This window comes from Eleutherodactylus coqui, chromosome 6 (genome assembly GCF_035609145.1).
Source record: "Eleutherodactylus coqui strain aEleCoq1 chromosome 6, aEleCoq1.hap1, whole genome shotgun sequence".
NCBI lineage: Eukaryota > Metazoa > Chordata > Amphibia > Anura > Eleutherodactylidae > Eleutherodactylus > Eleutherodactylus coqui.
The window spans coordinates 123623907-123651781 of record NC_089842.1 but is presented as its reverse complement, the minus strand read 5'-3'; the positions used below and the strand labels follow the sequence as shown (position 1 = coordinate 123651781).

Below are 27875 nucleotides of genomic sequence, written 5' to 3'. Positions count from 1 at the left end.
GGATTCATCCAACATTAAATATCTTAAAATAACATAATAATGCATAATCTGATTTTATGCTTTACACACTAATCCTGTTTTTGTTCAACTAAATGGCCGCACACAGAAGGTCACATTCCAGCCATTACTGAGGACGGGAGATGAGGTTGCAAATTCTATGCAACATTGTAACAAATATTACATTCTGGAGTAAATATAGAATTCTGCCGTTTACAAACTTCCAAACTTGAAAGCCAAAACAACTCATCGCCAGTAAATGTACAACCAGCCGACTTCACACAAGTGTGAGCATAATTGCAAAAAAATAACTTTTTTGCCCTATGAACAAGGCTTTTTTGCATATGTGTCAGTGTACTTTACTGTACTTTTTCTGCACGTAGGGCATTTTTTTGCGCGGGACACAAATACACACTGATTGAAATGGATAATTCATTGAATGGGTTCCAGATGTGTTTTTTTTCCAGCTGAATTACGCAGTGTTTCACGCATCTCCATGCGTATCGCGCACCCCCATTGACTTCCATGGGGACTTCTTTTTTTTGCGCAACCAAAATGCAAGTGCCCAAATACGGAAATGTGAATGAACCCATTGACATTAATGAGTTTTATTCTCTTTGTATTGTGCGCGCAAATACGTCTGTGTGAAGCTGGCTTAAGGCCAGTCTCACGTAGGAGTACTATCATTGCACTTTGTGCGTGCCATTTGCGGGCATGCAACACGCGATGCCCATAGCCCATTGGTTTCTATTGGGCCATACACACCTGCATTTTTTTCGCACGCATGTTACATGAAGAAAAATCACAGCTTGTGCTATCCTTGTGCGTATTACGTTCACATAAATGCCAAGATAGTGTATGAGGTTTGGGGTCATGCAGCAAGTATGCATGTCATCGCATACTTGCTGCATGCTGGCTACAACTAGTTACGGCCGTGTGAGCATGACCTGAAGAAATATTGGTCAGTGGCGAGAAATGATGATTCCTAGAATGTCAGCTGTTACAAATGTTACGCATCAGACTATGAGTGTAGTACTCCATATTGCCTGTAGAAGTCACTGTCAGAAGCAACAATCAAGAAAGCAGGTTACCTATAGTAGTACAAAATGCATGTACTTAGTGTAGGAAACGTAAAAGCTACAGGACATCCACATACAACTCGTAGACAGACACAGAACCACACAAGGAAAGATCAAAGAGGCATATAAAGGGGTATTCCGTCTGTAGGATTCAGCGAGAAATGGGAGTTTGTCACTTCAGACAACCTTCTAACATATGTCCAAGATCCACTGACGTCTTTCCTGGCCTCCTATGAGGTGTTGTTAGCAATGACACAAGTGGATCAGGGGCATCCTTGTTGGTCTTTGGCTATTGACCCCCAGTCAACGCAATATATATCACATGGTCATTATGGAAATTTGTCCAACTACACGCTATTGTACTGATGGGTCAGTTGGTCCACTGTGGCACGTCATTGCTAAGATAACAGATGTATCATCTCACGCTCGCCATTAGGATTGTGTGATCTCCTGTCAGTTGCCTGTGCATTGTTCAACCAGTCTTGGTACGCTCTTGGTTTGGGAACAGCCAACATCTGACTGTTTCAGAACTACTGGCACTACACCTCCGGGCACCAACAACCTGCCTGCAATCAAAGTGAATCAAGTCACCATATTTACCTATGTTACCTTCCACTGCATAGAGGAAAGGTCCACACATTATCTTAGAGCAGAACGTAATGCGGCCATTACGTGGTACTGCGTTACTGATCACAAGAAGTCACGCGCCAGCTGTTCCTAATGCAGTGATCGCTCACATTGCTATTGCACATTATATGCCATGGCTTGCTGGTGAATGGGGGTCCGCTCTTCATCATAAAAATAAAAAACCTGAGGCCCCTTTTTATCAGCACAATGCAATTCGTGTTTGAGGCAGAAAACGGAAATGCAGCCCTATTCTAGTTATAGTCCCCTCAAACAGCTCTGCCAGTGTGTCAGTCTTCACTGTAGTTTTTTGCATTCTATTATTGCACCTGGAAGTTGAGGACAAAATAATAAACATCTTTCAGGATATGAGTTGTAGAAGTAAAACACGGTTATGGAGAGTCAGCAATGCTGCATGTAGAATTGGCATCGATGGCGTCTTCTTAAGAACTCTTGAATGGTGATTGTAGTAAGAGAGCCTTTGGTCTTGCTCTGTTCACTTTTTGCTTGGCTGAACGACTAACCAAGAATGTGTCATAAAAAACCTTCCTTTCTTCCAGTGGCTTTTCAGTAGTTTATTGTTCGCTGCCAGTCTTTGGCGCCAGTTAAAAAGCAAACAGACTCCAAATCCATCGTCACCTAGTCAAGCAGAACAAGCTGTTGGGGCACGCTGGGAATTGTAGTCTTACAAAAGACAGCCTCACCAAGGAGATCAAGACTTCAAGCTGTTCAAAAATTTATTTCTGGGAAAGCTGGGTGACAACTAATATGGCCGCTATTACAACAGGTATCAGACCCTTGGAGATCTACTAAGTTATACAATGATTTGCCACTGTGACGCTTAGTTGTTTTATCCACTTTACCCACTTACTGAACATCTGAACCACGAAGGACACCTGGCCCCTGCTAATCTGCAGAGTATTGGCTGCACTTCCCCGTAAGTAAACTTCTGACACGGAATACGTCTGTCTGCTTGTGTTATCCTCTCATTAAGTGTGTGTAGAAGGTTTCACTCCACTCCATGCCAACTCCTATCTTTGGCACCATAAAGCGTGAGGTGTCATTAGTGCTCACTCTAAGGGAAAGGAGCCAATTGGCACAAGAATGAAGGAAACCACACAATATGAAAATATAATAATGCATGCAAATAATAAGAAAAAAACATAATAAATCCAACCTCCTATCATTACGAGTTTCAGGCCGCATTCACACTTCAGTTAGAATTCCGTCGCCATGTTCCGCTTTTTTGAGCAGAGAAACAGAATAAAAAAGGAAATAAATGTTTCCTTTTTTCCCAGATGATTTCAATGGGTTTAAAAAAGAAAAAAGGGGTGGGGGGGAAGCTTTCAGTTTGCGAACAGAGAGCCAGAAGTAGAACTGGCAGCCCTAACTGGGGTGTGAATGCCTGTGCGGAAACTTCCTTGCGGTGCGGAATTCAAATCCGTAACATGTCAAGTGTATCGCTGTCTTTGCTGCAGAGCTCACCCCCTTTCAATGCACCAAATGAACAGGCATTCCGCAGCTGATCTGCAGCTGGATGTCCGCTGCAGACATTCCACTGAACATTCCGCTGGCAATTCTGCCCTACGGGAACCCAGCCTTCCTCTGCTTTTACGCAGGAAGATCATTGCTAGTGAATGAATGCAGAGTGGGCCAAAGATCGTTCTGGCCAACCCGCCTCCATTCACAGTAAACAGGCAGTCACTCATAGATGAACGACTGCCTGTTTACACGGACCAATTTGTCGTTCAGTTTTTATGCATACAGAAACTGAACAACGAATGACGTTATTGTTGGTCGTTCATTCATGCATGCATTTAGACTGAACAATAATCGCTTAGATTCTCGCTGATTGCAGAAATCAGAATGATTTCTTGGCCCATTGAGAAGGGCGCTAACACACAATTGGGCAAAAAGACAATAAAGTATGTATCTATGGTCACAGCTAGATTGGACTTTGGACGCAAATATTGATCCGCTCAGCTGAGGTAAAATCTCATTCCCATAGAAGGTTACATAGACAGACGAAAAGGTTACTAAGATGACTTGTGGCTCTCCAGCTGTGCAGAATAACAACTCTCAGCACATTGCTGCCAGGATATGCTGGGAGTTGTACTTTTGCAATAGCTTAAGAGGCACATAGGTGGCTATAGGTGTAAGAGGAATACATAGGTATGGATAATAGCATGAGTAAAAGGGGCCTTTTCCCCAGTGTCTTCCCTGTCAGTGGCCACCCCTATGGTCAAAATTACAATTTAGAAGTATCACTGGATGCTATTATTATTTGGGTACTACTTAGTACTGTATGGCACTATTATGTAAGCATCTAATGGCAATATTATGGGCAGTGTGTGGACTATAATTGGCAGTATGTGGCACTGTTATTAGAGCAATGTTATGACAATATTACTCTTAATTACCCACTTTCCAAAACAAAAAAAAAGTTCAGATCCCACATTGTCCTGGGGTCCCTGGGCGATTTGTTAACTGGCACCATTTCGTTGTTAGCATGTAAAGGCACTGCTTCCAATTAAAGGGGCTACATGGATTTGTTCAGTTAGGTTATGTCAATGCACACCAATTCCAATGTGTACCAGTTGTGCAGTTTTAGGGCGTGATGTGGTTGTAACTGAACCAGGACCCAGTCCAAAAAAGTCCATGGGCCCCTCTGCGACATAGGACGACATCAGTATTGTAAGCGGTACATGATGGCCGAGGAAGCCCCTGGCTCTGATTTTGCTTTGGGACCACACTATTTCCCCTTTATATGCTTCTTATAGACAGATCAACTCTTTCACTTACAAGTATATTTGGGTTGGCAGAAGAGGATGAGCCGGATACTCTACTACTTATCTCCTAGAGAAACAGTATGATTGGACAAGAAGGGTTATTGGTGGGTGCTGGGTACGGTCTGGCAGCCCATAATGACATTAGATGCCCACTAGACTCTATGGTCATCCTTATGCAGGGATGTCCCATTTAATAGATGGCTATGACTAGTAACCGTATGTCCCAATTATCTGACCGTGCCGTAAAACCATGTAGCTACAAAATCCAAACCATATCAACTTGAACATCAGTAAATTACGCAGCGAAAAGAGAAACAAATGTTTCTCTTCACAGGGGTGGGAAAATTGGGCGATTTTTGAGCAATGCAAGAGTGTGAGAAAATGCTGAATTATGAAACCCATGCTGTTCAATGACTTCATCTCATCTGTTGTATTTTCTATCATAATTTGATTGTTCTCAGCAAGAGAAACCAAGTAATCTTGTAGATATGATACCTTTTAATGGCCAACAAAAATACATGATGTTATAGCGAGCTTTTGAACCTACTCAGATCCAAAGAGGCATATTTTATATATAACAAGGCACAGATGTTGAGAGTTTTTTAAATCGCAGCATGTCCTATATTTCTGCGTTTTGCTTTTTTTTCTCCTCCATCTTTGCCTATGCAGCCTCCGATTTATCGCATCGCAAAGCACGAACTTGCGATGTTCGTGCGATGCGTTTTTAACAGCAATACCTGCCGTCATCTAACGTGCAAGAAAATCGCAGGCTGCAATGTGATGTGTTCCTAGGAAGAAGCATTGCTGATGCTCAAACATCGCATGAACAAAAATGCAATACTGCCGCGATTTTCTCGCAGCGATAGGGCGCCAGTGTGAAGGAGCCCTCAGAATTACAGAGTGGCAGAATATTACATAAGACAGGGTGAGCATGTTGTGCCGGGTCTGACTGCTCTTTATTCTTTATTTCTCTGCAGTTTTCTTCCTGTTGACTTAAATGTTATTCAGTAACTTCTAGATAGATTGCAGTTCGGCGCGGCGGCCTGTTAGATCTGCCCGTGCTGCTTCCAGCCTGTGAATCTGACTTTTCCCAAGATTACTGAGAGCAGTGATGGCTGGGAGAGGAGAGCGGCGCAGGGCAATAGCGACTGATCCAAAGGCAGACTAAAAATAAACATGTTCCCTGAAGGGCTGGACTCACTTCCAAATCACTGAGCAGAATCCACTCTGCAGGAAGCTATGCATCATACATACTAGAAACACATGGATGGAATGTACACAGCAGTACATGGCATATACACAGAACACTATCTACTAACAACACACTAAAATAATACCCACCACACATCATACACCACAAATCTTTAACCTTTAAGGACCTGGCCTACTTAAAGGATACAGTGGTTTGTTTATTTTCGTCAATGCGAATGAACCTCTCCACCACATCCCATAAATGCTTGATTGGGCTCATGTTGAGCGAGCGTGCAGGTCATACCCTTCATAAGAACTCTCCAGAATGCTCCTTGAACCAATTCTGGGCAACCCATGGCACACAGCATTATCCTGTTGGAGTATCCTATCATTGTGGGGTACATGAAGGGCTGCAAATAGTCATCAAGCAGTGAAATGTAGTGAGCAATAGGTAATGACATGTTTAGACAGACCAGGGGACCCAACCCATGCCATGAGAACACACTTCACACCAGTATGGAACCACCACCAGCCTGCATAGTTGCCAACTGGGGTCCATGGGGTCTGTGCCACATACAAACACTACCATCAGTCCAAAACAACTGGTACCATGAATCATTGGAGCGTGCCACATGTTGCCAGTCATCTTGGGTCCAGTTAGCAATTTCACAAACCCAAGTGAGGCGTTGTGTTTGGTGTCATAGTGTTAACAGAGGCACTCACCACATCCCATGGAAGCTGAATAATGCTGCATTCACCTGCAGGATATGAGTGTGGGACTTCCTGCACTGACCTGCTGGATATGAGTGTGGGACCTCCTGCACTAACCTGCGGGATATGAGTGTGGGACCTCCTGTACTGACCGGCGGGATATGAGTGTGGGACCTCCTGCACTGACCGGCGGGATATGAGTGTGGGACCTCCTGCACTGACTGGCGGGATATGAGTGTGGGACCTCCTGCACTGACTGGCGGGATATGAGTGTGGGACCTCCTGCACTGACCTGCAGTATATGGGTGTGGGACCTCCTGCACTGACCTGCGGGATATGAGTGTGGGACCTCCTGCACTGACCTGCAAGATATGAATGTGGTCCCTCCTGCAAGCTATGAGTGTGGGACCTCCTGCACTGAATGTGGACGTGGTTTCTACCAGAGTTGCTTGTGTGTTCACACAGAAAGTTTTAGCCAGATGTCGCCTATCATAATCATCAACCCTTTGAGGCTTTTGGATGTACATGTACACCCTCCAGCGTTGGGGTTTGTATGCCCCGATTGGCCCCCTGCAATGACATCATGAGGTGCCGTTCAGTTGATATGACAGCCCAGGGCCAATGGGAGAAGATCGCGATCCCCTGCCACTGCTGTGACAGCTGCGGTGGGAGATTCCTTCAGACCTGCAGGGATGCAAAACTGTCACATCCAAGGACTTCCACATGTCTTCAATGTGGCTGGTGGCAGCAGAGCCGGCCCTATTGAAAACAATGGGAGAACACCATGATCTCCTGCCCCGGCTGTGACAGCCGCGGTGGAGATGAAGGGAACCCCCACAGTGATGCGAGGTGGTTTCCTTTTGAAAACGCCTCACACCCAGGGGTTTTCAGAAAAACTGCAAGCGCGATATCGCCCTCGCTAGTGTGCAGGAGCTCTAAGAGGCTAGTTTCACACGGGCGATCACGATATTGCCGCGAGAAAATTGCAGCTTTTTCCCCGCGATTCTTGAGTGTCAGCACTGCTTTTTTCACAAAAACATCGCAGCCACTTGTGATTTTCTTGCACATTTTTTCACGCGATTTTACTGCGATTTTTTTAATAGCAAAATTACATAGGATTTTCTAATGTTAAAAACGCATCGCCTGAAACTCACAAGTTCATGCTTTGCGATGTGATAAAAGGGAGGCTCCATAAAGAAACATAGGAGATAGAGAAAATAATCGCGGCATGCCCTATCTTTCTGCGATGTGCGATTATTTTTTTCTATCTCCCGTGTGTCTCTATGGAGCCTTCTTTTTATCGCATCACAAAACACAAACTTGCGATTTTCATGCAATGCGTTTTTAGTATTAGGAAATCTTATTGACTTTTGCTCTTAAAAAAAAAGAAAAAAGAAATCGCAGCAAAATCGCTCAAAAAAAGCGCTCAAAAATCACAAGTGGCAACGATGTTTTTGTGAAAAAAGGAGCACTGACGCTCAAAAATCGCAAGAAAGAAGTCAATTTTCTCACAGTGATATCGTGATAGCCTGTATGAAGGAGCCCTAAGAATTGGTTGCGGAAGCCCACTCCTGTGATGAGCTGATGTCATTTTCAGAGGTGATGTTTTTTGGGAATTTTGCTTTTTTCAGTTGCCACAGCAAAATGTAAGAAGTCTGTCAAGCTGTTGCATGATTTTAAGGCCGCCTGCACACGGGCGGGTCAGACCCCGAAGGCGGGATTCCCGCAGCAGAGTTCGACCCGGTGCCCGGCTGGTGACCCCTGCGTACCAGTCTGGCGTCTTCTTTCTGTGCTGCATAGAATCATAGAATGGTAGACCCCTCCAGGGTCATCGGGTCCAACCCCCTGCTCAGTGCAGGATCACTAAATCATCCCAGACAGATATTTGTCCAGTCTTCGTTTGAACATTTCCATTGAAGGAGAACTCACCACCTCCTGTGGTAATTCTGTCACGCATGCACAGTAGGCGCGGGCGCTCGGCGATGAAGCGGATCCCGCAACACTTCTGCAGTGCTCACAGCGGAAGTGCCACGGGACGGACGGCTTCCATTGAAGTCAATGGAAGCCGTTTGTGCGTAGCTGCGATTTCTCCTCCGCGAGCGGAAAATCACAATCGATTTCCGCTCGTGGAGAATAAATCCCGTATTTCAATAGCATGCTATGGTGCGGTAATTGCTGCGGAGTCCAGAGGTGGAGGCTCACCTCCGCAATGCAAATCAGGAGGCTTAATACATTTTCTACATTTTGCACTAGTGTAGAGAAAAAGAGCAGAGCAAAAAGTTTGGGTGGAGATAACTGTTGCTGAAGGATGACCTACAGGTTGTTGGATTCAAGAGTTGACGTACTTTCTCTCCCTGCACAGACATGGAGCTTACAACTATTTGTATGCTGTTAGTTTAGATTGCGTTTATCTAGAATTGTCACTTGGATAACAATCAGACCACATTTTATTAGTAATAATACATAAATCCTAGCAATTCCAAAAAGAGCATTAACTTTTTGTTGAAACTTTACATCTTCCCCAATATTTCCTGTGTGTGAAGCCATCTTTACATCGCGGCCGAAAATCGAATGAACAAGAGATAGCTGCAACAAAGTCGTGGCTAAATCTCACGTTTTCTCGCCCATTCACACAGCCTGGTGCGGTGTATATACGTCGCAGCCCGGAATTCTGCCAATCAAGGGGGAGATACTTTAGCAATGCTAAACTCGCCTTCCTCAGTTATAGCTGGGGATACACCTTGTGGTAGCTGTTGGTATGTGCATGGTGTACCAGACAGAGAGACAGAGTGTCTTTTTATAAAACGCTTGTGTGAATAAAGACTTAGGCATTGTGTACTGCTGTTTTGCAATAAGGGCGAAAACACACTGCTGTGGGCGCACCTACTCTCCCAGTATGGAGTATAGTTGCGCCTGAACAAGGAGAATTTCTTCTCCCATGCGGGCAGTTCAAACTCTACACCAGAGCACAGAAGTTTGAAAATAACAGCGGAAGACAACGGATGCCCGATCTACCCCACATGATCCATCCATTACGTGCGGGGAAGATAGAGCAGGTCCTTTCTTTTCTCAGCCGTAGTATTCACGGCCGAGAATTCTCAATAGTGAAAACAAAACCGGTGAACTCCTATAGAGATCAGTGGTTTGGTTTTGTCCTATTATACGGCAGTATAAGGAGAGAAAAGCACGGCCAGCAGCTGTCAGTCCTTACCAGAGGCGGTCAACATACCGCGAAAGACGAGGTGCTGATGGGGGCCTTACGTGGGTGTTCCTTCCCACTCTGGCCAACCAATCCATGTCTCCACCCCTAGTTCCGGTGGAGACATAATACACCAGTACCATTTCAACGTTTAGCCTCTGTCAGTATTCTAAGATTCTAGCAATGCCCTTACCTGCTAGAGTTGCATCGATGGGCTTCTTAAGTGACCCAACGATGCAGAGGAAAGTTGTGGGAGGGCCCCCATACTGAACTTTTACATCTGGGTCCCTGAGCATTTAGCTACGCCTGATTTGGATGCAGCATTTTTTGCCATAAAAAAAAGCCACTGCTTCAAAATGCAGTGGTTTTCCAAAAAAAAAAGACTACTGGGCCAAACTATTAAGACCGGTATGGTTTTAATATGCACCGGAAGATGAGCCTAATATGATAAGAAGTGGATGCCTCTTAGGGTGCGTTTATACTGAGTACCGTAATTAGCCCTTAAAGGAGTGGTCGGGGTTAGAAAAACATGGCTACTTTCTTCCAAACACAGTGCTGCCCTTGTATGTGGGTTGTGTCTGGTATTGCTACTCAGCACCTATTCACATGAATTAGCTGAGCAGCAATACCTCATGCAATCCTATGGACAAGGGTGGCTCTGTGTTTGGAAGAAAGCACCCATGTTTTTCTAACCCTGGACAACACCCTGATATTAGGCGAATCTCGGGCTTCCTGTATAGCCAAATAAATCAAGATCATCAATGACAATTAATTAGAGATGAAAGTCACCACCCTCAACACTAACATTCTGAATATACACTGCAGGAAAAGGGGCTCAGTGATACTGTGGGTTTGGATAGGTGAATCACAGCCTAGCTTCAACTGGAAAGTGATGAGCGTCACAATACAGAAGCTTTAGAATACCTGAACCAATAGCTTATCTTAAAGCAATCATAATTCTGCTGGTTGTCTTAGAAACAGTCAGCAAGCTTGTACAGTATACCGACACCCACTATGAGCTCAGCTGAACTCCTATGATGCAGAAGGGTGCTACAGAACAGTAGACTACTGTATAGTGCCTGCTGCAAAGATGACATCTCCTGTGTCTGCATATATCTTGTTCTGGTCATTTGTATTTAGGAGGAGTTATGTAATGTAACGTATACACAGTGACTCCACCAGCAGAATAGTGAGTGCAGCTCTGGAGTATAAGGGACACAAGATGGAATATTCTGCAGCAGCGTTGCACAATATGTCCTCCTGCACAATATTTAACATCTAAATCTGCACTGCTAATGTGTGGATTTGGATGCAGAATTAGGAATAGCAGAATCCTGACGGCAATTCTGCATCAAAATCCACAATTAGCAGTGAGGATTTTGGCGCAGGATTCCGGGACAGCATATTCCACAACATCATTGAGAACTATTCTGTCCCGTTTACCCGGTCACATAGGGTGGCTTCCCAGCAATGTATGTGCGATTGCGCATACTGCAGCGCAACGCATTAGCGCTATATACGAGGTAGTTTGGCGTGTATCGGCGCATTTTAATGTACAGTTTTTGCGTGTTGGACGTGTTAATTTGCACACGGCAGACAAACACTGATTTAAATGGCTATTTAGTCTAATGAGGTCCAGAAATGTTCTTTTTTTTCATGCACTTGTCATGCAGTCTATTGCGTATCTGTGCACCTCCCATAGACTTCTATGGGGTCATTTGGCGCGCAAATGTGTACAAAAATAGAGCATGCAGTGTTTTTTCCATTCGCGCGAAATGCGCATGTAGAAATTACGCAGGGGCAAGCGTATTGCGATATACACTCGTCTCTTTAACCCCTTATACAGGATGTAACTCAGGATCAGTATAGGATAAGTTATGTATGTACACAGACATTCCACCGCAGAATGCTGAGCAGAATTAGTTGTCCAAAAAGGTGGGATATGCACATGATATATTAATGTGGAGAACGCAAAAGTGAATAAGGAAACAAACAGTGGGGGAACGGGAAATCTGACCCTAACTGCTAACCCAATGTGACTCTACCTAAATGCAGAGCACTCGCCCTAATGAGGGTGACCCCATGTTCTGAACCTTGAGTGCCCCTGATTCTCCATAGTTGGAATACAGGGATACAGAAACTACACAGAATAGGGGGATACAGTTTAGAGGCTTGCACACAAGGATCCTAATGAAATGCAATAGCAATGTAGTCAGGGATTAGAGGACACAGCACCCTAGAATCCTATACACTGAACACACTTCTCTAACAATAGAGCATGAGAGGAGCCACCATTGTGACCAGAAACACCATCATACTAGAGGTATAACTGGCGACCTCCAGGAGGAGGAGCCGGAATAAATGTGTATAGAGAGGAGCTGATTGGCTGGCTAGGACACATCTCCAAACTGACCAATCCGTCCGCACATCCACAGGGAAGAGCTCATGTTAGTGTCTAGCACTGAAATGACACTAAGCATGCGCCAGCATGTGGATCACGTCCCCCTGAACCTGATCGCCACGGTGGCATACGCTGGTTCTCCTGCTCATGACACAACTTGCACAAATCCTTTAATCACCCTACAAATAAACGTTTAATGAATTCTGGATTATTAGGTTTATTTAAAAATATTCTGCTGATCCTTTTCCTATTCAGGCAGCCGGTACCTGCAGTTACTGTATGGTCTGTACCGCCTAGAACAATGGGAACTATTTAGGACAAGCTCCTCCTTGTCACAGACAGACTTTATTGTTACTGGGGACATTCCTACTCCTACTCTCATTCTCCCCTTCCCCCATAGATGCTGGTGCTACAGGTCACTGACTTCTTCAATAGACTTCAAGCCTTGGGGTAACACAGGGAGGCCGCAGACGAAGATGATCACCCCAGTGGAGGTGTCTGCTGACTGCTCCGTGACCTGCAGGCCTAGACTAATGTCAGCTCTGTATTATACAAACATTCCCTATAACCATCCAGGAAACAATACAGGCGTGGAAAAACAACCTAAAACAAACAGACACGGTTGCAGTCACATACAGCAAGCAAGATGGCTGCAGTCACATACAGCAAGCACTCGTCCTGGATGGCATCTGGTTGCTATGGGTTACTGCACATGTATCGGCCTCTAAATAGTTACATTTAAGGGGATTTTTTGTATGATGAAAACTTCTGCAGCTTTCTAATATACTTTGTGTTTCGACTTCTCATCTTTTACAATATCTCTGCTTGCTTTCAGTGAATGAGAAAATTCTTGTCTGCATGCAGAGTGTGAAAACCCTTATAAATCTAGGAGTGGTTTCACACCTGCGTACAAGGTTCCATTTTCCTGCTCCATAGGGGAGCAAGAAAGAGGAGCCCCCTGGCCGAACAACTTTGTCTTAGTACAGAACCGAGTAGTGACAAATGGACCCCATTGACTATAATGGGGTTCATTCACTTTCAGCTCAGCTGACAACTTTTAGCCAGAAGAAAAAGTACCATATGCACAGATGTGAAACTAGCCTTAGGGCTTCTTCACATGACCATGCGGGAAACTCCCAGGCACAATACGCGGAGAATAGAACCCATTGATTTCAGTGGGTTAATTCTCAATTCTTTTATTAGCGCGCAGTTCTCTTGGGCACAAGAAAATAGGACCTGCTCTATAGGGAATCAGAGCCTAGGGATCTATGGGAGGTGCGCAAACAGGCACACTGGCACCTCAATTGGCTTATTAGTCATTTAAATCAGGGCGTGGGTGGTTCTCCCACTTATGTAAACTACCAGTTTCTGCGCAAATACACGCATGCGCAAAGTACCCTCATTCACTGCGCAAAAAAAGTGTGCAGGAAGGAGCGTATTTCGCAATACGCCCCTGTGAAGTCGCCCTTTTACTTCTCTTAGCTGAGGGTTTGCTACAATTGTACCTAGTCTTAACAATCCCTTGTTAGGGTGCTTTCATATGAATATTGTGTAGAACGCTGTGGAATATTTTGCTGTGCAAAAACATCTGCATTAAAATCTGCATGTTTGGGGCTCATTCACATGTGCAAAAAAAAGTGACTATTTGAACCAATGGTTTCATATGGAAAGATTCGGATGAAGGAATTTTTGGTTCACAATAAAAAAAATTTAAAAAGAGAGAAAAAAAACGCACCTAAAAAGATAGCGACTGAAATTCAGTAACTAAAATTCCCTGCTGTGCCAAAATATAGGTTGTGCCCTATCTTTGGTGCGCAGTGTGCAGGAGTGTCCTATGGGAAGAAGTTCTGCCGTGCCACTAAACCCAGAAGCACTGTGTCTCCACATGGATGAAGGGAAGCCCCGTGGCGGGGGAACCCCTTCATCTTCCCAGGTGTTCTCTTCATCAGAGGGAGAGGGGACCCCTCGGGGAGACGAATGGAAGCCCCGGCAGGGATGTAGGCAGTCCCTGGCAGGGTTCCCTTTATCACTCCCGAGGACTCCCTTCATACCCACCAGGGACTAACAGGAGCTTACAGCGGGACATTTAAAAAGTGAAAACGTGCCGTTCCGAGGGACTTCAGGGCTGCTTCTACGATCTCTCTTTCTCGTCCCTGAACAATAGCGTATTTTTCAGTCGCACATCAGTGTTGTTTCAATGCTGATACAGCTCGCGAGTTCATCGCGGAAAAATCATCCATTCATGTGCTTTTTTGCGCAGTTAACTGCGTTTTTATTGCGTGGAGAATTTTTGTGCGATTAGGTCCCTCGTGTGAACGAGCGGGTATGGATATAAAATTGAAAATGGCAGAATTCTGCAAGTATTTCCATTTCAAAATCTGCATTTAGATCTGTCAGGACTGGAAACAGATTTGTCCTGCTGAGGTGTTTATTTCACATATAGTGTATTGGTGAATACATGGAGATTCCTTAAATCAGGCATTCCAATTCAGGATGTCAATCAGGCAAACAACTGGGATGTAATGTGGAATCTCAGGGGACCAGAATCAGAAGACGGAGCAGAGAGCAGCAATCAGTGAGTCTGACACCCCCGCTCTATATGGATGTGGCCCATATTGGTTTTTATTTACTTCTCTAATATACAAATATATTTTTTACAAAAACCATTCCCCTATATTTATCTTAACCCTTTCCTAATCTCCCAATCCCTTCTGTGTCTCGTTCTCTATCAATTTAGTTACAGCTTTACTTATTGACATTTTGAACATCCAGTAAACAATGAAATGGATCCAGGGAATGAACTCTATAACATTTTCCTTATGACAGGATGCAGGATAGGTGTCAGATCTCTGGGGGTCTGCCCACTGAGACCCCCAGCAATCCCAAAATGTGTGGCAGCCAAATCCTCCATGAGTGGAAGCATCTGTGACCACCAGTCCATTCACTTCTATGGGATGGAGGAAAGTAGCACAATGCATCGATCTCCCTCTGTCCCATATGCATTCTCACGGAAGATTCGGAGCGCACAGATTTCAGGATTGCTGGGAGTCTCAGTGGTCGGACCCTCAGCGTTCAGACATTGATCCCCTATCAAGTGGATAGGGAACAGAGCAGGAGAGCGGAACCCCCAATGGAGGTCTGAAAAGGGGTTGCATCCTATTAGAAATCCTAGCTTTGCTAAACATGGCTGTTTTCTTTCAGAAACAGTGCTACACCGGTCTAGGGGTTGCATCTGTTATTGCAGCTTAGAGTGAACAGTGCTAAGCTGCAATACCACAGATAACCTGTAGGCTTGAAAGCGGCCATGTTTTTCTAATCCTAAAGCATAAACGTGCGATTTTTGGGCAATGCATTTTTAACCCTTTTCAATCCAATTTTGGATTCAGGGTTTCCTAAAAGGCTTTCTCTTTTTGCTGTTATACAGCGGTGCCATCTGCTGGCTAAAGCCAGTGTGTGTGCGCCGGAGTGGCTGGGAAAGGACGGTAAGAATACCCTGTTGGACGTCTTCTGACATTGGAGCTGTACAAGCTTTAATTAGAATGTAGGAAGACGTCAGACATTGGATTGGAAAGGGTTAACATTACAAAGTCCTATTGATATTTGCGTTTAAAAAACGCAGTGCTATCGCGATCGCAAGTGTGGAGGCCTCCTTGAGCCCCCAGCCTCATTAGATTACAGCTGCCGATTTTAGTATGAAAGATCAAGCATGTTGAATTTCAACAGCCGATCCTTTCGCCTCCCCTGGACATAAGCTGAGGGGTCTGTCTGCGGCGCTCTTCACACTCGCCATGTAAAACGTGAATGCTTGGGCGAACCAAGCGCTCAGTGTTTGGGGGAGTCGCGGAAAATGGCTGTCAGCCTAGCAAGTGTTCAGCCGACAGCTACTGAAGGCGCAAGACCACCTTTATATATTTTAGACAATTTATACAGGCCTCAGAAAAGTAGCCCAGCACCATATTCTTACGAAAGCTGTCTAAAAGAAAATATTTGTTGCCCATAGCAACCAATCACAAAGCAGCTTTCAATTTACCTCAGCAGTACATCGCTTACTGCACACAGGCAAGAGCAACAACGGGCAAAGACACTCGGCCCAATATGGCACTTGTCAATGTGCGTTCTACCCAACGATGCAAGGCATTTTGTTTTTTTAGGTAAAAACGCCTTGCATCGCTTCTATGAAATTCCAATCCTCTCACGCAAGTTTCACGCGCTATACCGGATTGGAAGCGTTTCCCATTGATTTCAATGAGAAACCTCGTATCGCACGGCCATGTGATGTATTTTAGGTCCCATTGAAATCAATGAGCGATGTGTTCTGAGGAATGCAAAAAATAGAACATGCCACGATTTTTTTCCTGTGAGGGAAAACATCACTTATGTGTATGACGCCATTCAAAAGAGTGGAGTTCATATTCGCGCATCTAGGAATACACAAAACTTGCGCGAGATTAGCGCTCGTGTGATACCGGCCTAGGGAACGGAAGCTGCACTCTGTTGCCCATAGCAACCAATCACAGCACAGCTTTCGTTTTACCTCAGCAGCATAAGAAATGAAAGCTGCTCTGTGATTGGTTGCTATGGGCAACAAAGGCAGATTTTCTTTTAGACAGCTTTCAATGTGGGTCAGTTCACTGTACAAGATAATTAATGGTGTTTCTTAAGACGTCTCCTCTCGTCGGGGTAAAATCTTCATGTCATTGGTCATTTTTTTATGACCCCGAATACTTGCATGTTGCTCGGCGGGCCTATGACCGTTGTCAGGCACCAATAACCTAGGATGGCAGTGCCCCTAAACCCGCCTGTACCACTCGCAAACAACCTCTTTGATGTCTCTAGGAACAATCTGTATAAACCAGACGGCGAGGGTCACGGCCTACTTAACCCTTCACAGCGGGGTGCACACAACACAACGATGGCCTGAAACTACCGGGCAGATTTACTAAGCAAATGTGAGGAAAAAACTGGCATACATGGCGAGCACCGGATTTATTACGCCTTTTTGAGCCTTGAAAAGAGTCCAGAATAGGGACGTGCCTATGAGTTTTGAAAGGTGTCAGATTTATTAATGGTGCCTGCCACAATATTGGCACCAAATACTGGTCTAAAGTACAGTAAGCCAACCAAGAAGTGGCATGAAGAAAAGTACTTAACATGTCAAGGTGTCAAAGATGGGACAAGTCTGTCACGCAGCGGGCAACAACTGTGACAAATTTGGCGCCTCTTCTGCCTGGTCGAGTTTTATGCTGTCTAATTTACAGACAGTAATAATAAATCTGCCCTGAGCGTCCGTCCTTTATGTGTTACTGATGGAGAGCGACCAGTACAAGCATCCACAGCGACGCTATCACTGGGAATGCTGGGTGACTATTACAGCCTCCATTGGGGTTGTCACCAAAATATGGCTTTTCGAGAAATAAATATAACAAAAAAATGATTTAATGGAAATTGTAAGAGTTTGACAGAAGAGGACGACTGCAGCGGTGGAGTAATCTCTGAACTTGGTATTAGGGCTTACTCACACGAACACATTTGCGCAGTGTAATGCACACACCATACGCAGTAAATAGAAGCCTCTGATTTCAATCGGTTCGTTCACATGAGCAGATTTTCCGCGTGCATTTAAGTCGCACATAAAGATATGCATGTTCTAATTTTGTGTGTGTTACACACAAACAGCACATATTAAACTAGCTTAATTGCCCATTGAAGTCAATGGAATCCCGTTTGCATGATTTTTTGCAAAAAAATACAGAAAAACACGTATCGGCATGTGCAAAAACGAAACACTCATCGTGGAAACACACAGCACTAATGCGCTTACGCCAATGTGAAGCTAGCCTTAGGCTGAAGATCACATGATCTCCTTTGACGAGCACCTCCATTATCATTTGCTTCAGGTATTTCAGGAATAACTTCAGGTTTCCTTTTTCAAGGTGTTATAAACTTGTCAGCAGATCCCTGTAAACATGGCGCCCGGGGGAGAAGAAACTTGGCAAGAGGTGACTGACCTCTGTCTGTGCATCTGCCTTAACAATCAGGTAAAAAAACTGTTGTTATCAAGTGTCAGTGGAACTACAACTCCCATCATGGCATAGATAAATACAATATATCTGACTGATTGTGGGACCCATGGCTGAGTTCCCCAGCTTGGTCGTTGGCGCCCCTGGCTCACAAGTGACAGCAAGTTGCAGAAGGAGCTCAGGCTAGAAGTAGATAAGGGACCTTTAAATGGATGAGTATTGTTCAGATAGTCGCTTGTAGCGTACAAACAACATGTATTCATTTGCTTTATACAGAGATGATTGCTCATTAGCTGTTTGCCAAGATATTTTTAATTGAGGGGTTCAAATACGAATGATTGGGACTTTACACCAACTTTTGATCAACAGCGACTATTTTTTTTCGTAAGCTGAAACAACGCGACTTATTGGTGTGGGTGGCCATGTTTACACTGAGCGACTATCGTTTGATTTCACTCTTTGGAAGATTATTTATCAATAATTGCCCTGTGGTAAGGCACTGTTAGATGGCTATAATGTCCCATGTCTATATGTACTATGCTGGGAGTTGGCGCTGCACAGCAGGTTGGGCATAAACTAGTGGAGACCCCCTATGATGGGCAGCTATAGTCCCCCTCAACAGCAAGCATGCCCAACAGCTGACATTCCATTGGGTTCTAAGGGGTGATCAACAAAGTTGTGCAAAACTTATGTAGCCTGACAGGAAGTCGCTCCACATGTGACTGACAGTTCTGAGGCTAAAGAGCTTCTGCAGCAGCAGTGCCCAGTAACAAGACACATTGTAATATTACATGTATTACAGTGAAAAAAAACCCTCTACCCTGTCTTTTGAGGTACTACAACTCCCAGCATGATAAGGTTCCACAGCTGGGGATCCACAGGTGGTCAAAGCATAACAGACCTTATAATGATTAATTAGAGTATTTGTAAGATAATAATAACCCATGAACTGCTAACAAACTGGTTAGAATGTAGGAAGCACCAGAGAAGGGAAGCAGCTGAATGATGAGAATGTGACGAGCTGAGAGTGACGGGATGATTGACGGGTCAGTGCCTGAGGATGTTCTGCAGCAGCTGTACCCATGAGCTGTGGGTAGTAATCTGTATGGTAGTGGTGATGATGATGGCTAACCCCGGTTTCTGTATTGGGGGCGGGATAATGTGAAGCCCCCCACCCCCACCGCAGATTAGGGGGTCTGTACCTTGCAGATTCTGCACCCTGATGTCACTGATCTGTCCTATCAGCTCTTCTCGCTGGAACCAGTCCCATTCGTGCCCGGCCATGGGTGGGGGCAGCTGCTGGGCGCAGGGCAGCGGATCCACCCGCGATGTCCGCAAAGCACCCGGCACAACGATGACTCTCCAGCCGACAAGTTCACCGAGGAAGTGGAGAGACGAGCGGAGGGAGAGCAGCTCCTCCTCCCCAGTCCTGAGTGGGCAGGAGGAGGAGAGATTCCACGTGTGCCCGGCCTCCTCTGCCAGCTGTGCCCGCAACTCTGCGTGCCCCCCTACATGCCCTGGCACAGACCAGTGACCCTCTTATTACCAGGCATCCCACATACCTCTCAGGAAGCTGACCCCATTAGCTTTTAGCTGCATGCCTCCCCTAGACATGTAGTCTGATGAACGGAGAGGGGTGCTGTACATGGCCGGCAGGGCAAGAATTTCACTTCCCAGGAAGAAGCAAGACTGGCTATCGGCAATGGTGTGAGTCACCTGTACATGCCCATAGACACAACGGTACACTATCCTACCAGAAGTAATTGGACACCTGAGTGACAATCAAAAGTAGTATTTATTTCCATATGACAGTACTTAGTGGGTAATATTGTGGCCCTAAGGACATTGCATAGTCTCAGTGGCATGCTTTCTGCTAGCATCTGATACACTTCAGCAGCTCTTTCCCTCCATTCATCCTGCAAAGGTCTGGGGATTCCTTTTAAAGAAGATGCATTGGCCCGTCTACAATGGTGCAAGAGTGTCATCATTGGATAGTTGGAGCTATTAAAGAACTTTCTGTGGAGTGATGAATTGCGTTACTCCATCTTCAAATCAGATGGATGTACCTGGGTTTGGAAGATGCCCGGGGAAGCTTTTTACCTGAGTGTGTTGTGGCGATAGTTAAAGGGAACCTGTCACATCCCCACAGCACCATAAACTAAGTTCTGGGGCTATTAGGGGACGTGACAGGGAGTTAGGTGATGTATTTTGTTATACTCACCTGCTCCCATAATCCAGTGCTGTCACTCAGTGACGTCCGTACGGCGCACGAAAGTCTCTTCTCATATTCCCAAAGACTTGTAAGGAACATGGCGCACACAGGATTTTTAGGAGGATAATGTATAAGATGTGTGTTCAAAAAGTATCCAACCTTAATTTTTTGAGTGTAAACACATAGCATATAGAAATGTAATGGTCACATGGTAAAGTGGGACTACAAAAAAAAGTTTATTAGAGTGTGAAAAATCTAAAAAAAAATTAAAGGGAAAAAAATGACCACCTTCCCTTTATGCATCACATTATTTATGTAAAAAAGTAAAACAAAAAGACACAGTTGGCATCTGTGAAGCGAACTCATTTTTTATCCTGTGTGCTAAATGCAGTAAAAAAAACAAAACAATGGTCAGCATCAGAGTGGCTGTCTTATGGTTACCTTGCCTCCAAAAAAATGAGAAGAAAAGGAGATCAAAAAGCTGTTAGAATCCAAAAATGGCACTAATAAAAGCTGCAGCTCACCCAGCAAACAATAAGCCACCAAACAGCACTATCGATGGAAAAATAAAAAAGATATGGTTCTGTGAATATAGCGATGCAAAAAAAAAAAATTTCTATTAAAAAATGCTTTTACTATGGAGAAGTAGAAAGTAAAAAAAACCAACACTATATACTTTTGGTATTGTGGTAATCCTACTAAGGGAACATGCTATTCATACACAATGGCGTAAAATGTAATATGGAAAAGAAAAAGAAAATTGCTGATATTTTCCATTAAACCATAAAGAGTTAATAAAAGTTAGTCATTAGGTTATAGGTACCCCAAAATGGTGCCACTGACTAACACAACTAATCCCATAAAACCATGCTCTGGTATGGCTGTGTCACTGAAATAATAAAAACGTTACGGCTTTCAGAATGTGACAAAAAAAAAAAAGAAAGCAAAAAGCAGTGCCACGTTGGAAAAGGGGTTTTCTAGGACAAGGTCATCAAGAGTTGATTGTCGGAATCCACCACTAGGGATCCCCCCAGAACAGCTGGTCACCTGACTCGCTGTCAAGCCGGCTGCACACAAATGGATTTGTTGCTGCGGAATCCGTAGTTGGGTTTCCGCATGGAGGACCCGCAGCAAATGCCGTTCAAAGCATGCTATGTAAACGCGCTTATTAATTGCCATTTCCGCAAGCGGAGGAAAAATTGCAGTATGTTCTGCTTTGCTGAGGACTTTGTGCAGACGGCTTCCATTGAAGTCCATTGGAGCTGTCTGATCCGCAGCCCATCCGCAATTCACATTGCAAATAAGCCACGGGTACCCACGTCATCATCTAGCGACAATGCGGGAAAATCAAACATTTTTAAAAAAATCTGTACTGCGCATGACCAACGAAGAGCATTTGCCGTCATCCGTAGTACAGAAGAATCTGGTACGCGGGGTCTCCGGCCAGGTTCATAGCCGGAATCTGCTGCAGAATCCAGCTCTGCCATGTGCATGGGGCATAAGTGTGAACAGAGTCGGAGGCAGACAGCTCTGTCCACACTGCAGTGGCCTGGGTTGGTATTGCTGGCATAGCTCCCAGTGTAAGTCATATGTTGTTATGTGTAGTGCATCATGCAGGCTTACAGCCTATTAAAGGGGTTGTCCAGTTACAAACTGACCATTTAAAATGAGATCCAAATGAGTTAAAACAATACAACTAATGTTATTTACCTTCCCTCAGCCCTAGTGATCCAGCCTGCAGCCCTGTGATCTTCTTGGTCTGTGTTGACAGCAGAAGTCAGGGGACTGCAACCAGCCAATCAGAGGCTGCAGTGTCACTACTCATTATGATGGCATTAGCGCTCATATCCTGGGTACTATGATGCTGCAGCCTTTGATTGGCAGCCAGTGATCAGCTGACCTACTGTTACCAAAAATCAGGAGGATCGCTGGGCTGCAGGCTGGTCGCCAGGGCTGGGGACAGGTAAATACGGTTTGGCTAAAAACTGACTTTTTTTTAAAGTTAAATCCAAATGAGTTAAAACAATAAAAAAGACAACCTCTTTAATGACGCCCATGCTATTAGATCAACAGGTTGTCCTGCACCTTATAGGTGAAGCACACAAAGTGTCTGTCAGATCCCATAGTTTGGGTGTCACTTATAGAATGTAAGCCGCCATCACTACACATATCAGTGGTACAGGCGCCATTTATATGCTTCGTCTGTGTGCAAGTATAACATATGCAGCGTTTTACGCATACCGCTGTGTGAATGGTGCAAGTATAATACTAAGCAGCCAACACCTAATATTTCATAGGCCCAATGTCCACAGGCGGATGTGATCCGCAATTCAAGGCGCCCATGGGGAAGCATTGGCGTCCGCACCTGAATTAGAGCGTGCAGATTTGTTTTGCAGATATTTTGATGCGGCAAACAAATCGCAGCATGCTCCATTTCATTGCAGTTCCCGCAAGGACGGCTTCCATTGAAGTCAATAGAAGCTGTCCGATCTGCAACCCATCCGCAGAACGGGCCGCGGAAAGTGCAGATTTTGAAAAAAAAACAACTGTACTGCGCATGTCCGACAGCGAGCCGTGTGGACCATCCACAGCACAGATGTCCGTGAAGAATAGGGAAACGTATGGACGCAGCCTGCAGACACAGGTACGCAGGGTCGCTGGCCACGGGCAGGGTGGAATCCAACCGCCCGTGGGCATGAGGCTTTAGGTATGTGAGTGGTTGTTCATCAGTGCCATCTCCCCCATATAGCAGGCTGCTGGGAAGTGGTGTTTGTACCTGCCCTTGTATCTCGGTATCAGTATGGCCACCTGCTATGAAACCAGGACAGAACCACATGGATGAATATGATCTCTGTCTCAGGTAGTTTCCATCTTTGTCAGTCTTTTAAGCTGTACAGAAAAGCACTGAGGACGTGCAAAAATATAGACGCCTGCGGTGCCATCTAGGTTCCATCGCTGTGCGGTTTTTCAGGAACTGGATTGTAAATACAGAAGGAGGAGATTTAATAAGACCGCTGTTTCATACAGTGGCCTTACTAGTATCCCTGCTGGCCCACAATGTGCCGAACATACAGAGTTATTAACTATGATCTTCCCAAACACTCATAACTCACGTTTCATGACACTCAGATACATAAGCTTTATATTAGATTTCAGATTGGTTTCCACCTTCATCTGTACAAAACCAACTGAAATCTTTTAGGGTGCAAAAATGCTGGTAATTAAACAAAAACAGAAACAAAACTAAAATAATGTTGTTGTATAAATTTATACATACTAATACTTTGTTGATGAACCCTTTGACTTTATGACAGTCAAAGCATTCTTTCAATTTTTTGGGGTAGGTGTCTATCAACATGGTACAATCTTTGCCCACTCTTCCTTGCAAAAGCGCTCCAAATCTACCAGATTGCAAGGCCATCTCGTGTGTAGTGCCCTCTTCAGGCCAACCCATGGTTTTTGAGATGGATTCCGGTCTGGGCCAATCCAAAACCTTGATTGTCTTCTGGCAAAGCCATGACCAGGGTATGCCAGACTCACCCCTAGCACCTTCCCACTTACGATACCAAAAATTAGACTGGACAATTACGGAGAGAAGGCCCTTGGAGACACAACCAAAAAACTAAGGGTCTGATGCTTTGAAACATAAAACCGGACCTTGTGTCCAAACCGAACTCCCAGCTCGGAGATACCACTAGCCCCCATTCCCCACTGTGAGGCTAGAAAATCAAAATTTGCTCCGGGCCACCCGGGATGGCTTCCCTGGCCTTCCCTAATGCACCAGACCCAACCACGATACCAACAGGGTGGGAATTCTTCTAGGTGAGGCCGCCCCCACCATAATTCCTTCCACCCAATATAAAACCCGCCTCCAAGGACCCCCCCACAGGCTGCTAGGACATTATGAACAATCTTTTAAAACACTTACTGTACCCTTTTAAATTCCTACCTTTACCAAACCCTTATTCATTATTTTATTATAGGGAGGATCGGTGGGACTCTCTCAGATTTCTTTCACAATATAGCACTCCCGCCTAAACTGTCCCGCTTTTAACCCTTTCTCTCCCCTCACCCCATAAGTGCTGCACCAATCCCCCTCTGCCACGTCACCTGGCCACTCCCCTTCACCCTCTTCCCTTCTCCTACACTATTAACCCCTTATTGCCTCTCTTGTCTCCCTGACAACCCTGTCATGCAGGGCCTACACTTATGGGCCTCTTTTTAGGGGCCACGGTTCCAGCCCTGTACTTGACCAGGGTATGCCAGACTCACCAATGGCACCTTCCCACTTACTACGATCCACACACACACACACACTGGGAGGCTAGGAAATCAAATGATTTCACTCATGATTGGTACACATAGCGATATTTAAGAGTGAGTGATATCCACGTTAGTTTTCTGCAATAGTAAGAATGGAACACATCGAATGTGTTCCATGTTATTCTATATTGCAGCGCATGCTGCGTTCCAATATATCATATACACCAATCCCTGGAACCTAAAATTATTTACCCCGGACCCTGTGAGCGCAGAATCTCCTTTTTACTTTGGACCTTATGGGTTTAAATGTGATTGGCCAATTCTGAACAGGACCACATCCCCAAATATAAGAGGGTGTTCACACTTCTGCAACCACATTATTTTTTTTCCACCCTAAAAGATTTAAAATGGTTTTTCAATGGAATTATGCAGATAATGGGTCACATTGAAGATGGCAAAAAATCTGAAATCCCTCTTTGTCAGATGTTTTAACATGACGAGGCGTGGCATTTTACCGGGTGTGTAGACTTTTTATATCCAAGTGTGCATGCGTCTGTCACGCTTTCACTTTTCCTGCGCAGTGTCATTTCACAGAACTGTAGATAAATGAAGAGATAATTCCATGTTTCTGAAATCTGTCATCTTCATCAATGCTCAAGTCGTTAACAAGTAGGAGATGATGGGTATATTTTTGGCAAACAAACTGAAATACCAGGACAGTCCTGCACATTACCAATCCCTCTTATTTATGACTTGGCTCTATGTCACTGGTCTGCCAATTTTGGCTCTCAAGCTGCTGTGAGACTACAACTCTCAGCATGCCCTTATAACCCACTGGCAGAGTATACTCTAGTTTAGCAGCTGCTGGTCAGGTTGCCACAGGTTGCAAACCATTGCTGTATGCTGTGGTTATCGCTATGCCATGCGGCCTAATATTGTATTCCATGTACATAGCTTGACTCCCTCTGATCAGATCATTAATTTATTAGGCTGGGAAGGAGAAGACACCAAAATGCTGAGACTGATAGAAAACAGGAATCATACTTCAGTCCAACACTTAAAGGGTAAGTCCACATTGTCACATTCCGCAATTCAAATCTACATAACTTGATGTATTAGACTCCAGTCATATCCAAAGCTGCATAAAAAAATCCATAGAGTTTCTGTTAGCAGGGTGAACTGCATTGTGGGAGCTAAGATCACAGTTAAGATTTGTAAGATTACAAGTCTCACTAGGTGGCAATAAACCACTGTTTTCAAAGACAAGCAGCATTGTGATTGCAGCTCTGGATGTCATTGGAGTTAAATGGGGTGTACCAAGTTATTTCATGTCTGTAGGATAGGGAATGACTTTACGATTAGGAGAGATCTAGCCACTGGGACCCTAATGATTCCCAAAAACGGGGGGGAGCGGTAGGTCCGCTAGTGAATGGAGTGGAGATCGTGCAGGCGGGTCACCGCCCCATTCACTTCAATGACAGTGCCAAAGATTGTCGAGTTTAAGCGCTCTGGCAATCTTGTAATTCAAGTGAATGGAGCAGCAAGGATCTACCAGGGCTAGCATTTCGGGATTGGTAGGGGTGCCAGCAGCCGGACCCCTACCAATCATAAAGTTATCCCCTATCCGTGGATAACTTTATAACTTGGTACAACCACTTTAACCCTTTGAGGGCCCAGGGACATATTTATCCCACAGTTTATAACTGTTTCAAATTCGATTGAATTACTGTTCTGAAAGAGTTAAAAACTTGATGTAACACAAGATCCATTCAGTGGATTTGCGGTTCATAGCTTCCAAGGTGGTTTAGATTCTTTGTGTGAAGGAATTCTTATCTTGACACTTGCCTTCTTGTCCTTGTTTCTTACTGTATTTAGTAGTGTTGAGCGGCAACCACTAAAGGCCGCCATACAGGGGCGTAACTAAAGGCTCAGGGACCCTGATGCCAAATGTGAGCTGGGGCCCCCCCTCTATCTGCTTCTGCACCCGTACCCATACCTAAACAATACTGCACAGAGACGTAACTTGAAGCTTTTGGGCCTCAATGCAAAACTGTAACAGGGCCCCCAACTATAATGCTTTATTCATAGTACTGGGCTCCCTATATGGAGAGGAGAGACCCTATGGGCCCCCTAAGGCTCCTGGGCCCGGGTGCAACCGCATCCCCTGCACCATCTATAGTTACACCCCTGCCGCCTTAACAGGATTCGTGGGGTTTTCACCCATTTTTCAAGTTGTTGGGTAATATTTCTCTTACTGTCACTAATCGTTCGGCTCAACTGAAGTAAATTTTAGTCTTTTCTTTAATTATTCCATTTGTAAACCAGGAGGCTCTGGATGAACAGCAGTAGAGCCCCCTCCCAAGGACAGATGGAGAACATATTTTTATGAAACCGTAGAATTACCATGAATGCAGTAAACAGTGAAGACCTCCTGGAGTTGTCCTTCCAACAATATTGGTATGCCTATTCTCTTCTCACAGGGTATTCTACTAGGGCAGCTAGAATGAAGAGTTCTCTCCCTGTTCACAGTCAGAATAGTCCGCCGTCATATAAAGACTAAGAGATAAGATTTACGCAGCAACAAGTTTCTAGTGCGATTTCCAGAGTGGCCGTTCGCCTTCCCTCAGCCACTTCTCAGCAGTAATGAAGTCGGCGTTTCTTCATCTTTGCTTAGCATTGCCCCAGGGTATCCATCAGAATGTGAGTTACATTGTCAGGAGAAAAACTGCGATTGCTGGAAATTTACTGTAATGACCTATATAAGAGAAATGCCCCTTATTTCTCATAAAGCAGGTGTAAAGAATAACAATGCTGAGGAGGCTAATTTTTATAGAGTCATTACAGGTACAGACAATATAGATTACATGTTTTCTTGTGTATTCTGATATGGAAATGCTGATATAACCTGGGCATCTTCTGGTATATAAAGATATACGTACAGCTGTTATAGTATGTTATACATCTTGTATATAGTCATATGAACCATGCTGGTATATTCTAGGTGTCATCTATATATAATTATATATGCACAGCTGGTATAAGTTATACATCTAATTGTATATAGTGATATGGAGCATGCTGGTATAACCTGGGAATCTCCTTTACATAATTATATATGTACAGCTGTTATAGTATGTTCTACATCTTGTATATAGTGATAGGAACTATGTTGGTATAACCTGGGTATCTTCTGGTATATAATGGTGTATGTACAGCTATTATAGTATATTATACATTTGTATATAGTGATATGAACCATGCTGGTATAACCTGGGCATCATCTATATATAAATGATATATGTACAGCTGGTAGAAGATATATAGCTAGTTGTATATAGTGATATAGTGCACGCTGGTATATCCTAGATATCTCCTGTATATACAGTAAA

General features: G+C 44.5%; 1 protein-coding gene across 1 annotated transcript in view; it reads right to left on the bottom strand.

Moving 5' to 3' along the window:
* CLMN (calmin) overlaps positions 1-19379 on the bottom strand; it is a 101747-nt gene extending 82368 nt beyond the window's left edge. Inside the window, exon 1 of the mRNA XM_066607500.1 lies at positions 19214-19379. Coding sequence (XP_066463597.1) covers positions 19214-19295 — 82 coding nt within the window. The 5' untranslated portion in view covers positions 19296-19379. The remainder of the gene's footprint in view (positions 1-19213) is intronic.
* Positions 19380-27875: the final 8496 nt, after the last annotated feature.